Consider the following 17,003-nt stretch of genomic DNA (forward strand, 5'->3'; position numbering starts at 1 on the left):
AAGAAAGATAGTTTAAACGCCTATAAAATAAACCAAGGACATTTTTTGTCTGTTAAACTAATAAACAATTATATCAAATTCAAGCCTACATTTACATGCATGAAGACTGCTCATAACTTAATCTATCAGGAATGGATCATTTGTTGTTAATGTTGAATTTTTATGTTAATATAGCACTGACAGCAAGGCAAATTCAATATTTAAAAGGCAGCAATCTACATTCGGATCTGGACAACACTTTTTCTCCTTTCCTGCTATGTGATTATTCCCATGCAAGAGGAAGTTCCAACTAATTGATTTTCACACTTCCAAAAGTAAATTCCTCATGTCTGAATTTTCTAGATACAAAACCTAGGTATAATAATCCTAATTGTTGATCCTACCTCGAAATAAGTACCTTTAATCCACCATTGGATCTTGCTTTAAATAAACATGGGGTCTTGCTTGAAGTGTCAAAGTTTATTCATCTATTCCTTGCTATTATCAATAAGACATAATAGAATAAAGGAAAGAGCAATGCACCTTGTGAGTCATCTGAAGAACTGCCTTGGTATTGATGTGAACGAACTTGTGGGCAAATACAAGAAACTGAACAACAAGAGAGCTATAAAAAGGATAATTAGCCAGAACATAGTTTTGCCAATGATCATTATATCCATAACAACTTTCTTTCGTGCTTCTTTTTACTAATGATCACACAGAATCAGTACCAGTCTTTTGCTTTTGAAGCAAGCTACCTGAAAGTGGAGACAATCATTGATCCCTATCCCTAAGCATCTTATTCTCTGCCTCCAAATAATGATCCTCTTCGAGAGCGGGCATCATTTCGCCTTCTTTACCAATATTCCAAGGCTGTAAATAATCCAACCATAGATCAATAATGTGTGTAGCCTTCTTCAGACAAGCACCTATTGGCCAATAACTGAAAGCTCGTAATATAAATCTGTACAAAGGCCTCTGTAACATAAGGGACCATGTAGCAGGCACAACCAAACTACTCTGTGGCAAGGAAAATGACCTCAATCTCAAGGTATCCATTTGTGATGCAGCTCTCCATCCAGAATTCAACTCTTCTTGAGGACAACACAAAGTACTGCTTACATAATTGACCAGTATTTTCACAGCCTCTGTGATTTCTACACTAGGGAGACCATACCTATGATATCGATTATTAACAGGTAACAAAATACCAAAAGACTGGCAAACCCGTGAAGGTAAGGGCGAAAAATCGTCATTCACTAACCAAAACTGTACAAAGGTATGAACAACAAACTCGGCGCGAGAAAATATCGATGGATTCTCCTCGAAAAAATGATGTACAGACACACTGGGAGCACAAAAATCAGATATAGGAACAAATTTGTGTAGATACAAATTCAGAAGATGCAAATAAGGGCTAGAATTGAACTTCACAGGCCTTCCATTGTCATGGCTACCGTGCAAACTATGCAGAGAAGACGGCCATTTCTCGAAACGAGACCGGGAAGCCTTCTTAAACCCCAATTTCATGTCATCTGAATCCGAACGATGCATAATATCATTATCTTTGCATACAGCGTAATAAGCAAACCAAAACATAAAATACTCAAATGCATTCAACTGCACCTGAAATCCTCCTCCATGGCCATCCTCCTTCAGTCGGTCTTTAAATAAAGCAGGGCAGACTTCAGATAAGATATACAAACCCCTCTCCGACTGAAGCATGTGACGAATCCACGCCGGAAGGCGCTCGGATGGAAACACATAGCGAACCACATTTTCCTCGTATGCGGCAAAGATTGACGAAAACAAAGCTCCAGACGGCGAGAGAAGATTTACGACCGCATTCGCGGAATGCTCAGTGGTCTGCGCGATCCATCCGCCAATGCCGGACGGCTGTAAGACCTCCTCGAAGCCGAAGATCTTGCGGAGTAGAACGGGTAAGCATGTTATGTAAAAATTCCTGGTCTGATCCCAGCTGTGCCTATCGATGAAGGATTCCACGACCCGACATGAATTCAAAATATCAGACGATGATGAGGAAGCATTCAATAACAGCGAACTTAATTCTTGGGCTTCGAAAGAGAAATCTGTCGAAGGTGAAGAAGACACAACCATTGCACCTCAATTTTACAGTCTCTCTACTGATCCGATCGAAGGCTTAAATCCCGAGATAAACCCCTTGAATCTTCCTGAACCCTCATGCAGAACCACTAAACCCTACACTACATCAGATCGCAGAACTCACTGATCTAGTATAATAGGCATTCGAAGGTGGGGATACTCTTCTCTTTATTTCAAGATATTTGCACCGCCTTAAGTAGCTTTTCAACTTTTGCCATTTCCCTTGAAAGACGTTAGTGTGGGGTGGGGAAATTATGTTGTTTTTGAGGAGTTTTTTGGTTTGTGGGGACAGGGCCACTCTTTATGTGACCATCCGGGCAAGCGAGGCGGTAATCTTAAGTTCTTGCAGGGATATCTTATCTCTTATGGATTAATATGATTATTGATACTCTCTTATGAATTACTTACATTAGTGATAAGGATAGGGGATTAAAAATTTAAATATAATAATAAATTATATAAAAATAAATAAAAATTTGATGGGGTGTTGAGATGTGTGTTAGGTTACTGAGCGGATTTGTTATTCCGTTGTCACCCCAAACATTAAAGAGAGGGATAGTGTCACCCACATTTAATGATAATGCATTGTTTTAATTTGGAAATCTTTGAAACTTCCTCAATTTCCTACAATTTTTGGGGTCAAATTGATGATATTTTGTGTCAATGTCGTGTTGTCGGGTTATCTATGGGATATTTCCTCTGCGGCTTCTATAGTAGTTCCTTAAGCAACGTGGAAGGTCCAAGTTGTTCTTTCATGTTGGTTTGGCCTTCCATCCTTCACTCCATTTCATGAGCTAGACTATCTACATTTTCCAAGTATTGGCAAGGTTGCATGTGGCCCGCATACCCACTGGTGGGAGTACCTGCACTTAAACTCTTCTAGGTTTATGGGAGCTCAACTCCAACAAGTATACTAGTATTGTCTTTGCTCTTAATTTTTTCCACTGGGTCAGCTACATTTATATTACTTTGGTTTGCTTGGTTTAGGATTCTTTGGGGAAGGTTCAACGTGTTATCTAGGGGTGAGGTAGCCTTGTCCTCCTCCTGCCTACGACAATCTTCCTCACGTTGTGTCTTGGTTTTACCATTCCTTTGCAACTCCTTTAGCCTTTGGTTTACCTTCCACCTTTATCCCTAAAATCCTTCATTTTGTACATTGTGCATTGGCCTCACTTTGGTTTTCAATCCCCTAAAATCCTTTTGTCTTTCGAGACTTCACCAATTAGGTTCACTCGCCTCCTTATCACCGTGCCTCAACAATGGATGTGATCGAGACGTGGCTCTGATGGTTAAGGCCCTTTTGGCAAACCTTGTGCTCAATTGCAAGCCCTAATTGTTGTTTACCTCTTCAATGCAACTACCCCCCGCCTTCCCACGAGAAGTCCAGGATGAAATTGTTAGAAAATCGATAATGGCAGCTTATTGTACTTATTTTCCTTTAACTTGATATTTGCTTGTGAATCTTATTTATCTTCTTTGTGTTCTTTAGTTAGATCTATTCATCAAACAATGTCAAGAACAATAATAACAACAATAGACACATATATTGGCTTTCTTCTTAAAATATGCTTCAAATGATATACAAAGACCCAAACCCTAGACCAATCCTTCTCCTAGTACCAAGTCATCCCTTCCTTAAATCCTTCCTTGATTCTACACCAAAATGTTAGACACTGCAACTTTGACCTGCCAGCTTCAATACTGCTACCCAACCTGCAACTTCGACCCTGCAATTTCGACCTTAAAGCTTCCAAGGAAACCCTAGAGCAGCCTCCTCTTGGGACCTTCCTAATAGCAAGACAACTCCTTATGAGTTCTAGATCAAGTATCCTTCCTTCTAGTTACAAGATGTTGCACTTCATCTTCCTACAACTCAGACCTGTAACTTCACTTCTTCCTGCAGCCCAGAAACCCTAGAATTTCGCACGTGTGAGAGAGATAGAGCCCAAAACAAAATATTTATGTCCTTCTTGTGCTTTCTTGACCTTCACTCTTCTTTTCCTGCTCTTCCCAACTATAGATCGAACTCTTTCTTGTAGATTGAACTTGTTGAGTGAGTTTTTCCAAATGAGGTTGAATTGCTTCCTTTTATATCCTTCTCAAGGGGTCGAATTCTCTCCTTTAGGCCGACTTGATTTTCCCGGGGTCGACTTGTACTTTAGGAGCTTCCAAGATTTTCTAAACTCAAAAATAGTTATTTTTACAATTATATTTTTGCCCATAAGGGTCTTATAAACATGATGTTGACTCCTTTGACTCGAGACAGTAAATCCTAAGACCTAACAAACCCTATAAGCATGAAGAACATGCTTTACCTAAAACACAATCAATAATGAGCATGAAACCCATGCTTTAATAATAATATATTTTCTTTTCTTTTCTTGTTTGTTACATAGGATACATATTGAAATGAGTATAACAATTATGAAGACCGAAACTAGTTACATTTTCAATAATCCCTCTTAATTAGGGAGGTATTCATAATTGTACACTCAGTACAACATCATATCTCAAATTGAAGAGTTATCACAAAAAGAGTCGGATTGATAAGCCATATTGTAAGCATCATCATCATGACCAGCATTGTCTCTTAGGCCTAACTAGGCAATCTCTTCTTTAATCAAGAGCATTATGTTGGGAGGCTTTATGTGTGATACCGCACTACCTCTACAAGGCACATACCCCATCTGGATGTCTATAATATATGTCCTATTAGGACTATTCTTATCTTGGATCTCGAATCTTGAGTCCTCAAAGAATATCAGTCCTCTTCGACCACTCTTCACTTGGATACTTATCACATCCTCAAACAGTGTTGGTCCCTTTCTGTCGTGGCGGAAAAAGTCATTTGGGCTGACACAACTGACCTCCCTAGGAGTCTAAACTCGCTAGCGACAAACAAGACAAAATGGAGTGATCTTTCTCTAAATATACTTTTTACAACATGAAAAGTACAAGTGTTTAGGCTTACCTTATTCCAAAACGCTGTTGTTGTAGTTCGTCCTTGCCAATCCGGATGAGCTCTTCCTTCAAGTCAATTCCTGCAACCACAAACAATCAAACAATTACCGAGCACTTGTATTTCATATAATAAAACATAGATTCAACATGCAGACCAAGGAACACATGAAATAACTCATTAACACAAGCTATTGAGAAAAATAAACCAGTTTGTATTAATAACGAAACAAAGAAACTCTTACAACCTGGCCTTGGTGTTGTGCAAGTTCCTCCCAGGGTCCATCAAGTGTTTTCCTCTACTTTGACAAAGCTCACCCACTTCCAAGTAGAATCATGTAAAGACAATCTCTCCTCACAAAGGTTCTAATGGAAGACCTAAATCCTGCAGCATTTACCCAAAGAAAATGTATAGCTCCAACCTCCCCTCCTTCTGGCTCAATGCCTTTATTTATAGTGCTGTAAAGAGGTTATTCAGGTCCACTATCAATGGGATCATCCCCCTCTATGGGTGGGATAGCTCCCTTATTGATGGGATAAGCTCCCTCTTAATAGAGATACATGAACCAACTGGAGGCGCATCCATTTCATCAAACCGACCTCTAGAATGTTCTAGAAGTAACCACAAGTAACTTTTTCAAGATAAAACTTGCGCATTTTGCCTTTTACAGAAGGACGCACCTGTCCTTTAACATACAGAGCGTCCATGGACGCAGCTTTTGTGAACATGGCCTGCGTCCCTGCAGTTAAGGCTAGAGAGAACCTGCGACCCCAGAGATAAACATAGTTTTTACAAGACTTTCTCTCTTCTTTGAGTTTGAGATGGATAACAGAGGCATAAGACTTGCCTAAGAGGGTAGCATGACTGTTGATTTGAGCCATACTAACTGTAAGTAGTCAAGGTGACATTTTTTAGTGTAACAAATTGCCCCCTAAAGTGCGAAGCCTGGAATAGATTGGTGTTTTGTAATTCTAGGAAGGGTGAAGCGCTTTATCATTTCAAGGATTGACTTGTGGATGACCTGGTTGGAACCTGCAATTTTCAACACAAAATACATGTATAAGATTATATCATCACTGAGGTAGGCATTCCCATACTCAGATTCAAAACTTTAACTAATGGACTAACTATTCTGATACAGGAATGATCTTGCAGTACATCATTTTTATAGACTTTTGTAGACACAGTATGGACGCAGCCATCTGTTTATGATTAGTCTACATAGATAATGAATACAAAACTCCTCGCAGCCTGGATGGTAGAAACTAGATCCAGGGTCTTCACTTCTACTTCCCGAATTGGTACGATTCTAAGCATGTGATTAAATGATTTGATGTCGAACATGTTAGAAACCACTTGATTACCAGTCGATGATGTGAACTGTTAACAAGCGTGAGGGAGACCACCAGTAATGTCAATGGTTCTCAAAGTACCAAGCACAACCCGTGAAATGTGAATAAATGTTCTGATGTCGAACACTTCACGGAATCCTTTGATCGAAAGTCAATGATGTAAACTGTCGTCAAAGGCGAGAAACCTGCCATTGATGCATGCAGACTTCAAGGTACTGTCGATTCCTAAGTCATTTTTCTAGATAATGTGTCGATGTCGATAGAAAGCGACTCGTTGCAGGCAAGCCTGCAACACGAAATCATTGTTCAAGTTGAAGAAATGTTGTTGTAAGGACTGACTCAGGGATGGTCAAATGGATGATAAGTATTTTGCAGATGAAAGTTTTGCTTGCAGACATCTTGAACACATAACGACACAACAGATGGTTTGGTGATGAATAACTCAAAGTTAATCCCTGAACCCGGTTAAAGATTTTCAAAGTGATTTGGTCAACTGTGAGGTAAAAGATTTCCCAACCCAGGTGAAATGCAAAAGTGTCGTGTTCAAGAGTGGTAATAAAGTTTCGTTTGAGACAAAAGGTGACAAATAGGTTCATTCTTCTCTCTTTTCCCCCACCATTTCTGGCAAGTACCTCTTTATTTTTAACAAGCTTGAGGAGGATAACATATGCTTGGTTATAAGCTCATCCTTCGGACGAGTCCAACCTAGTTTAAATTCGAACCCTAGGAAGGAGTGGTTTGTTCCTGTTTGTAATTGAACAGGTCCTTTACTGTAAAAGTTTAACGAGCCCAGTATAGGAACAACTCGGCGTTTTTCAATTTTAGAGAGTCTGAAAAACTTAAGGAAACTGCACGTTGAACTTTTTCGTAAATTTGTGTCCCTCAAGCCCGAAAAAGTATAAAATAATACCTGGGGGAACCGCTTGATCTTGCGACCAAGGAGTACTTTCATGATAGTGTCGTCGACCTGAAAAGTAAAAAGCGATCAAAGACACGTCGTTTTATTTCCTTATCGAGTTTGAAACGACAAAAACCCGGCAATCTTTTCCTGATTTTACGGTCAGAAAAGAGCTAAAAGGGGACCGTCTTTTAATTCCGTTTTAACGAGTGTAAAAGAAACACTCGGCGATCTTTTCATGTTTTTAGGAGTCAGAAAAGGGCTTAAAAGATGACTCTGATATTTTTATTTGTGAAAATTACAATTTCCCTCGAAATCCCTTTGTCCTGCACAAAAGCGACACATTACTCATACCTGTTTAAAATAGGCAAAAATACGTCGAAAAACATCTTTTCATGGTAAAAAATGAACTCATTCACCCAAAAAACCTATAAAAAGACCTTTTACCATGTCATTTTTACCGTTTGACTTTGGAGGTTGAAAAAGGAGCTTTTGACAAGAAACTTCCCGTGGTCGCTGCGGAAAATCTGACCGTCGGAATCGAACGCCGCTTCATCCAGGTATTTTACACATCCTACTCTGCATTTCTATCTGTTTAGAATTAAGTTTTAGGTCTCTGTTTCATTTTTTGGGGGGGTTTTGGGTTCAAAATGCGCCTCTCGGCAGACGCAGGTGCCCTTCGGGTGACCTGCGTCCCCCGACTTTTTCTCACACGGGAAAATGGTCGGGGGACGCAGCCCGCCTTCAGGCCAGCTGCGTCCGGACGCCCTGTGCTACAAAGCTGGGGTGCGTCCTCCGAGAAGTGCGCATTTGAAAACCCCAACTCCCTCAAAAAACCACCAAAATTCTTCAAATAAATTTCTAATTGTCTTTTTTGATATGCATGGCATTAATCATGTTAGACTGGAGAGAGAGAGAGAGCACGTAGAGGAAGATGAAGCTGCAATAAACCACCAACCCTCTCTGGATGCCCTAAGAACATGCGGGTTATACAAATATTGGACCATACCGGGCATGAGGGGCCAGGTAAGATTCTTGGAATGGCTGGTTGAGCGATGGAACGTTCAAGATCAATGCTTTTACATAGGAGGGCATCAGCTCGAGATAGAGCCCTCGGATGTATACTTTCTTACTGGCTTGCCAAACAGAGGTGAGCAACTCAATCTTACAGGGACCAGGCCGGGTGGCCAATCCCTTGATGATCTCCGCGAGGAGTGGTGCAGACCTGGGACTCGCCATAAAAAAGGCGTAGAGATAAAACACATCACTCTGCCGGAACTCAGGGTCATTGCGTTCACGGTCACCAGAATTTGCGGCGCGGCCGCTTTACATATTGCTTCCGGATCCCAAATGCGGATGGCAGTTGACTGTTACCAAGGCACCATCTTCAACTGGTGTGAAGCTGTGTCGGCTCATATGAAGAGCCAACTGACCAAGGCAAAGAACGGACGACTAAAGACTTTTGGATATGGGCCTATAGTCGTGAGCTTTGCCTTGGAGAGAGTTCCAATGCTGATCCCTCAGCAACTCACTGTTGATGATTTGGGTCCTCGGCAGCCAAAGCTGATTCGATGGGTTGCGGTGATGGCCTGGCATCCTGACGAGGGCGCGGCAGTGGTTCGATTCTCAGACAGTTACTTTGACTGGTTAGAGGGCCAGCTTTTTGTGATACAAGACTTTCCATATGCCGGAATGGATTTTAGAGGTGATCCGGACATGGTTCTTCCACAGGGAGAACAATGGGACGACAGAGGTACTTTTATTTTCACAAGTTTTCTAGTTATGTATTTTTTTATTTTTCATATATATCGTCTCAAACTAACAGTAAAATTTTCAAAATGCAGATGTTGGCCCACAGCGTCCAGCCAATCTCCGGCCTTATGATAGACGACATCCAGCTGCACCGGCACCGGCCCCACAGGACGCGGCTGCAGACGTACTAGCTGAGTTGGAGCATGACCTAGATCGTCTCACGGTAGACATACCTGAGACTACTATGGACGACATTCCTATCAGGCTTCAGCGTTTTGTAGTCGCGGTCCCTGGACCGTTTAGGAGATTTCTGCGTAAGGTAGCCCGCGCAGTGGTGTCGTACAGAGAGCACCACCAGTGATTGACTAGTCACTTTTTGTAGTCACATGTGACATTTTTGACTTTTTGTACTATCATTTTGCCGATCATAAGGTGTTTTCAACCTATGATCGAAGACGATGTATATATTTTTCGACACACTTCTATCTATATATATCACTATTACCGGCTTATCTTGTTTAACATGTATGATGAAATGTCTTTAAATTTACTTGCATGATTATTATAAATGTCTGTCCAACACTCGAGAAGCAATTGCATCTGCTAATGTATTCAGGGACCTTGGAATATGTTGATATTCAATGTAATCAAATTCACGTTCCAAGAGACGCACTCTCAAAAACAACCTTAACAACACGGGATTTCTAATGGCATAAACTCTATTAAGCTGTAATACAACAAGTTCAGAATCTAACCTCACAATCAAACGTCGAATTCCAAATGAAATAGATTCGGATAATAATTCAACCACTGCACTGTATTCTGCAATGTTATTCGTTGTTTGACCGAGGCTTACCCCATGCATAGAAACTAACTCGTCAGAGGGTGAATAGATAACCCAAGCTGCGGAAGAGATATTCCGTGTACTACGACAAGCACCATCAGCAAATCCAATGTATGTTTGGAGAGGCGTCGACATCTACAATATCAAGAGTAAAACCAAGATAAGCCAGAATAATGACGAAAAACCACACTCGCTAAGCTAAGCACACTGACTAAACTAACACACTTGCTAGCTAGAAAGAAAATCTAACCTATCTAAAAATTTCTCCATACCCATCATTTTAAGCATAATACCTCTTTAGGTAAAGTCCATTTCTGGGTTTACCCAAAGAGTCCCCATCAAAATCAACTAACTCATAAGCCCCTTTTGCTAGCTTTCGCTTTACAATGTAGGGCCCATGCCACATGGGAACGAATTTTCCGGCACCTAGCTTATCGTTAGCTTGATCATATAATAGTACTAGGTCTCCTTCTGAAAAACTTCGAGGAGTTACATTTTTATCGTACTGGGCTTTCATTCGTTTTGCGTGAGTCTCGATAGCTAAAGTAGCGTCACGTCGAGTCTCATCTAATTTAGCCAAGTATAACAACCGTTTCTCCTCTTCGGAAGTAGCTGGAAGTAATTCGACAGCCATTTGAAGTGATGGGATTTCGCATTCAATAGGTAACACAGCTTCTAAGCCATAAACTAGCTGGAAAGGGGTGAAACCTGTTGAATTTTTCACTGAAGTTCGATATGCCCATAGCGCCGAAAATAACATGTTATGCCAATTCGTTCGATGGATACCAATGATCCGTCGAATCATGATGACTAGAACTTTGTTGATTGACTCAACCAAACCGTTGGCTTGCGGATAATAAGGTGTAGAGCTATCGTGGCGCAAACCAAGCTGGCTTGTAAGCTCAGTCATCATGACATTTCGAAAATGGCTCCCATGGTCAGTAATGATTGCTTGTGGGACACCAAACCTAGTTATGATATGATTGAATACGAAAACTGCAGCTGTCTTGCCGCTTGCGTCGAATGTAGGCATCGCCTCGGCCCATTTTGTAAAATAATCAACCGCGAGGATGATATACGCATGCCCCCCGGCCGAGTGAGGGTTACAAGTAATAAAGTCAATACCCCATTTGGCGAATGGACCAGCGGCAATTATAGGGTGGAGAGGAGCAGGTGGAGCGCGCATCTTTCGATCAAACACTTGACAGTTGTGGCATTTTCTGACGGCAAGGATACAATCTTTAAACATAGACGGCCAGAAATAGCCAGCGCGCAACACCTTCTGAGCTGTGGCATACCCAGACATATGACCGCCACATGCTCCAGAGTGACAATCATTCAAAACTCTCTCAGCCTCATCGTGAGTTAAACAACGTCGAAAAACTAAGTCTGCCCCCAGCCGATAAAGTGTATCTCCAATAATTCTGTATTGCTGGGATTGAAACCGAATTTTTCGACGGTCTTCCTTGGAAGCTTCAGGCCGAAAGGTTTGGGTTTGGAGATAGATGATTATATCCCCATACCACGGATCTACAGTGCTAATAAGAAACAAAGATTCGTCCGCAATGGACTCCTCTGCCACAGTCTCTGTGTCAGCACTCGGGAAATCACACATCAATTCCGCGAAGACTAAAGATTTCTTAGACTTGGACTTCTCAAACTCCAAGTCGAACTCTTGCAGGATGACGATCCATTTAGAGTACTTGCCCCCTAGCAGTTGTTTTGTCAAGATATAAATCATAGGGTTGCAATCCGAAATAACAGTAGTTTTGCGGAGAAGAATGTAGTGACGGAAACGCTGGACAGCTTGAACGGCTGCCAGGGCCAATTTCTCCACATGTGAATATTTTAACTCAGTTGGATTTAAGGTTCGGCTAAGATAATATATCACATGCTCTGCCTTGAATTCATCTTCTTGAACTAACACCATTCCAATGGTGGAATGCGAAGCTGCGAGGTATAAGAAGTAGTCCTGGTTGTAGTTGGGAGGATGCAATAACGGTGCATGGGTCAACGCGTGTTTTAGTGCATCAAAAGATTGTTGGGCAATCTCGTCCCAAAAGAATTGTACGTTCTGTTTCAACAACCGTGTAAAACCTTTTGTGACCTCGGCGTAGTTAGGGATGAATCGGCGTAAAAAGTTCGCTTTCCCTTGCAAACTTTGGAGCATGGAAAATTTTAGTAATGTTCGCCCAGTGGGCTAATCCATGATTTTTCCACAAAAAGATTCGCCAATTTCCAATTTTATAAAAGACGATTCGCCGGTTGTATAGAGGCTATCGCAAAGTTTGCATATTAGGGATTAGTGAGATTCGCCAATGTTTTTAAACTTCAAGACCATCCTTAAAACTTGCTTTGGAGTTGGCGCAAACTCGAAGGAGGAGGCAATTGGATGATAGCCTCGACTTTCGAGGGATCGACGCGAATGCCGGCTTTGGAAACAACAAATCCCAGCAATCGACCTGTTTCTATACAGAAAACACACTTGTGGGGATTCAACCGAATTCGATAATGCCTACACCTCATAAAGATTGCTCGTAAATGGACAAGGTGATCAGCTCGGTGTAAAGAATGAGCAGGCAAATCATCGAGATAGGGTTGCACAATGTGCTTGATGTCATGAAATGCATAAGACATGGCCCGTTGAAAAGTAGCGCCGGCATTCTTAAGCCCAAAAGGTAATTTGCAATAAGCAAATGTCCCCCATGGACAAATGAATGCCGTTTTTGGTTGGTCGGCAGGTAGAATATTGATTTGATTATAGCCTGAGAAACCATCCATGAAGGAAAACATCTCACTTCCGGCACAATCATCAATTATTTGATCGATATAAGGCGTAGGATAGTTGTCTTTTGGACAAGCTCGATTGATATCCCTATAGTCGATACAGATTCTTATTGTTCCTTGTTTTTTATTGACGGGAACAATATTCGATACCCAATCCGTTAACGGGATCGGATAAATGAAACCTGCTTTCAACAGCTTTTCGACTTCTGCTTTAATTGCAGCTGCTTTTCGAGGGTGAATCTGACGCAACCGTTGCCGAATGGGTTTAGCATCCGGGTAGGTTTTGATTTCATGAACAACAATGGCAGGATCGATTCCTGGCATTTCCTCGTATGACCAGGCAAACACGTCGCGGAATTCTTGGAATAGGGCCTTGTAAGTTTGGATTTCTTCTTCAGTACATGCGGCACCTATATGAATGTTCTCCTTAATTCCGGGCTTCACTGATATATCAATGGGAACAGTACGAGAAATATTCCCTAAATTCAGCTCTGAATCAGAATGTTTCGTTGGATCCTGAGCGTCTTTGACATATTCAGCGGTAAAGATAGATGAAAAATCATTTTCAAATGCATCGCCCTTAGGTAAAAACGAAGATCTGTGATGGAGATCTTCCCATGGTAGATCATCTACACTTAGGATTTCGCGAAGTCGTTCGTCAGATGACACGTCTTCGGGAAACGTTATCCGTTCTAAAGGTGAGGTGAAAAGTGACTCTTCACTGACCACATTCATTTGGTCGATTTCGGTTGAATGAAAATCAGTAAAAGACATAAGAGCTTCATAAGCAATTTCATACGGACTCAACGGCATAACATCACCGAGTGAATCTAGCTCAGAGTCAGAGGGAACATACCAAGGATCATCATGAATAATGTTTTCTGACGTGATCATATGAATCGTTGCAAATGAAGGATCTACATTGAGTGGAGGGAGAGGAAAAGTTCCCAGTAAACCGGAATCCTTAACTAAACCTACACCAATGTCCTTATAAGGGATTGTCGTTTTACCAACATGTTGGATAGTTTCTGAAGAGGATGGGTCGGATGAAAAGTATGTCAGCTGATCAATAGTCACGATCTTACCGTTATGTGGAAACTTAATGACTCTGAAGACCGATGAAACGACCGCTGTCATAGCATATGACCAACTTCGACCCAAAAGAAGGTTGTAGTCTAGAGGGGCATCAACCACTTCCACATCCAGACTAACGGTTTTACCTTCGACCCCTATAGGCAATTCTTGTAGAATACCAAACGGACGGAACCCACGGCCATCAAAGGCCTTAAGGATGGTGGGGGATTGGTTCAACGAAGGAGAACCAAGCGATCTCCAACATTGAATCGACATAATACACGTAGAAGCTCCCTCATCAATCACAGTCCGATGAATAGGCCTGTTTTTTACTATCACTGGGATTTGGAAAGCCATTTGATGGGGGAGACGTGGTGTACTATTTTCTAGATCAAAGATCATTAGGTTCGGGTCCTGAACATCGACAGCTCCAATAGCCGACAAAAGCAATTTTCGTTGCGCTGGACATGATTGCAGCACTTCGAGTGCCGACATTGCTGAAGGTGAAACAGCTAAGTCTTCAACAATGTTGTAATTCTGGGCTGCTCTCGCATGTGGATTGAAAGCAGACCTTCGAAGTACACCCTTGGCGGGCGGCTTAATCACTAAGTCTGGGTTAGGTTTTTCGATCTGTAGTGGATCGGAACCAGGAGTTGAGGTTGATGGGTTAGAGTGAGAAGATTCTGCTTCTTTACCATCAACAGGAGCCTTACTACCATAATCTTGCGATCGAGTCGCAATCCTGACATGAGACATCATCAAAATGGGTTCTTCACTGGCATTCGAAGAAGAACCTATCATCTTATTCTCCTGCTCTGGAAATGGATTCTTTAACACAGCAGGAGTGGGAGAACCTTTAACTATTTTCACTACCTCGGCCCGATGAGGGCAGTCTCTCGTAAAATGATCTTCTTCACAAATGAGACAAGGATAACGAGGTTTGCGCTTTTCGTCATTGGTTTCCGATTTTTCTGTTTTCTCCTTTGGAGCCTTGTCTGCTTTGGCCTTCTTCTTTCCTTTCTTCTTTCCACCGTTTTTTGGTTTGGCCGTAGATGACTCTACGGCGTGAATGTCGGCGGTGAGTTCAGGAGAAGACTCTCCTGTCGGAGAATCAGGCAAAGTGATAATTGGAGTAGTTGAAGCCTTGGAAGACTTCTTCTTGCTCTTCGTAGTCACGATACCAATCATACCATCAGCGGCATGAGATCCCGAAGGAGCAGCAGCGATTTGGTTTGACTTGGGAAGATCCGGAATTTTCTCGTGTAACGTACCCGACTGAGTATAAACTAAGTCAAGGTACTGTGCTTGAGCAATGACTTGCTCCTCAGTAACTACTCCGGCCTTAGCTACATCTTCAGTAATTCATGGTAATAATGATTTGACAAACCATTCAGCTAAGATTTGGTCCGGGATAAAAACTTTCACTAATCTCCTTCGACGTCTCCACTCATGGATGTGATCAGAAATGTATGTGGATGTCGATTGTTTTAGCGAAGTTAATAGTTCTGTACCATTATCGTATCTGACTGGTAACTGAAAATGAGTTAAGAACGAGGTAGCTAACTGGCTAAAGTTGTAAAAAGAGGCCCGTGGCAACTCAATGTACCACTTGGCCGCGAGACCAATGAGTGTACGCTGGAAAAGACGTAAGCGGATGGAATCATCTGAGATGGAATTTGATGCACACCAGAGGTGGTAAGTCATCACGTGATTGGATGGATCCTCTCCAGACTTACCTTCGAACTTGGGTATATCGCTGGGCAACTTATTTGGCATTGGTGGCCAGAACTGTTGATATTGAATTGGATCATTCGTTAGGCGCGTCAAGTCGGGTAAATCTAAAGTTGCAATAAACGGTAACTGCCGGTTAGGATCTCTAAAATTCTGAGTCACAATACCAGCCCCAGGAGGAGGATATCCAGGATAACTAGGAACAGGAATCGCATTGGGGATATTATATTCTCCCGGAAAACCAAGATTAACCGGACCGTACTGGGGTTGCTGAGGTTGTTGATAAGTGTACCCAGGATACGGTTGATACTGGTAAGCCGGTTGTTGGGCAGCTTGCGCAGGTTGATACGGTCCCTGGTACGGAGGTTGAACAAATTGAGGTTGAGTAGTAACAACCGTACTTGTACCAGGTGGTCCTACAGGCATCTGGACTGTGGTTTGGACTGTAGATCCAGACAACGGTACAGATGTCTGAGGAGTGGTTACAGGGACTGTAGAAACCGGAGCTGCCGATACTCCAGAAGTAAGCATGGTAGATGTAGCGGTAGTTGCTGCAACCGTGTGAGGTGGAGTACCAGGTGCAATTGGCGGCTGAGTAACTACCGAAGTTACAGGGGTCTGAACACTTGACTGGACAGGTTGCGGTTGCTGGGGTGGACCAGGAACTACAGGTTGTCCTGCTTGAGGTGTCGACTGTATACTTGGCTGCAACATCTGTTGACCCTGTGACGGATCCCATGTTAACAATCCAGGGTACTGACTCGTAACAGGTTGAGGATACTGAGATCCATAGCCGTATTGAGGATAGGGTTGATAACTGTAAGGTGCAGTCCCATATGATTGCCCTTGAGGTGGTTGATAACTTTGACCAGGGTATTGACCCGTAGGTTGATAACCTTGAGGTAAATACGAGTACTGGGGTTGACCTTGACCTTGAGGTTGGTATCCTTGAGGTTGATACTCTTGGGGTACGTACCCTTGGGGTTGATACCCTTGGGGTTGATACCCTTGAGGTTGCCATCCTTGAGGTTGCCATCCTTGAGGTTGATATTGATACTGAGGTTGACTTTGGGGTACATATTGAGGCTGGGGTTGATACCCTTGGGGTTGATACCCTTGAGGTTGCCCCCCAGACACGAATGAAGTACCTTGAGGTTGCCCCCCAGGCATTAACGAAGGTTGCCCCCCAGGCGGTAATTGGCCACCTTGAGGTTGGTTAACGGGAGTTGAACCTGACATCATATAAACATCACCTATACTCAATGGTACATTACCACTGTTTCCAACTAATAACCCATGATCAATGGGTCGAGGAGATGCTCCCGCAAAGGTACCAGAAAGTGATTGATACCCAGTAGGAACAGAAGGACCACCATGTAAAAATGATTCAGGACTTTGCGTAAACACAGATGACTGACCAGACATATTTACAGGATTATGAATTCCTCCAGGTGGAAAAGGAGTACGAGGTGTAGAAAAACCTACTGAGTTGTCTAAAAAATT

At 42.3% G+C, this 17,003-nt stretch overlaps 1 protein-coding gene across 1 annotated transcript; it reads right to left on the reverse strand.

Moving 5' to 3' along the window:
* Positions 1-753: 753 nt before the first annotated feature.
* Positions 754-2,097, reverse strand: LOC149162483 (uncharacterized). The gene has a single exon (XM_089435189.1). The coding sequence runs from the start codon at positions 2,095-2,097 to the stop codon at positions 754-756; it is 1,344 nt and encodes a 447-aa protein (XP_089291315.1).
* Between the last annotated feature and the right edge of the window lie 14,906 nt (positions 2,098-17,003).

The sequence above is a fragment of the Pinus tabuliformis genome, chromosome 5_2 (assembly GCF_031772625.1).
Source record: "Pinus tabuliformis cultivar Carrire ecotype Pingquan chromosome 5_2, CPIR1, whole genome shotgun sequence".
Taxonomy (NCBI): Eukaryota; Viridiplantae; Streptophyta; class Pinopsida; order Pinales; family Pinaceae; genus Pinus; species Pinus tabuliformis.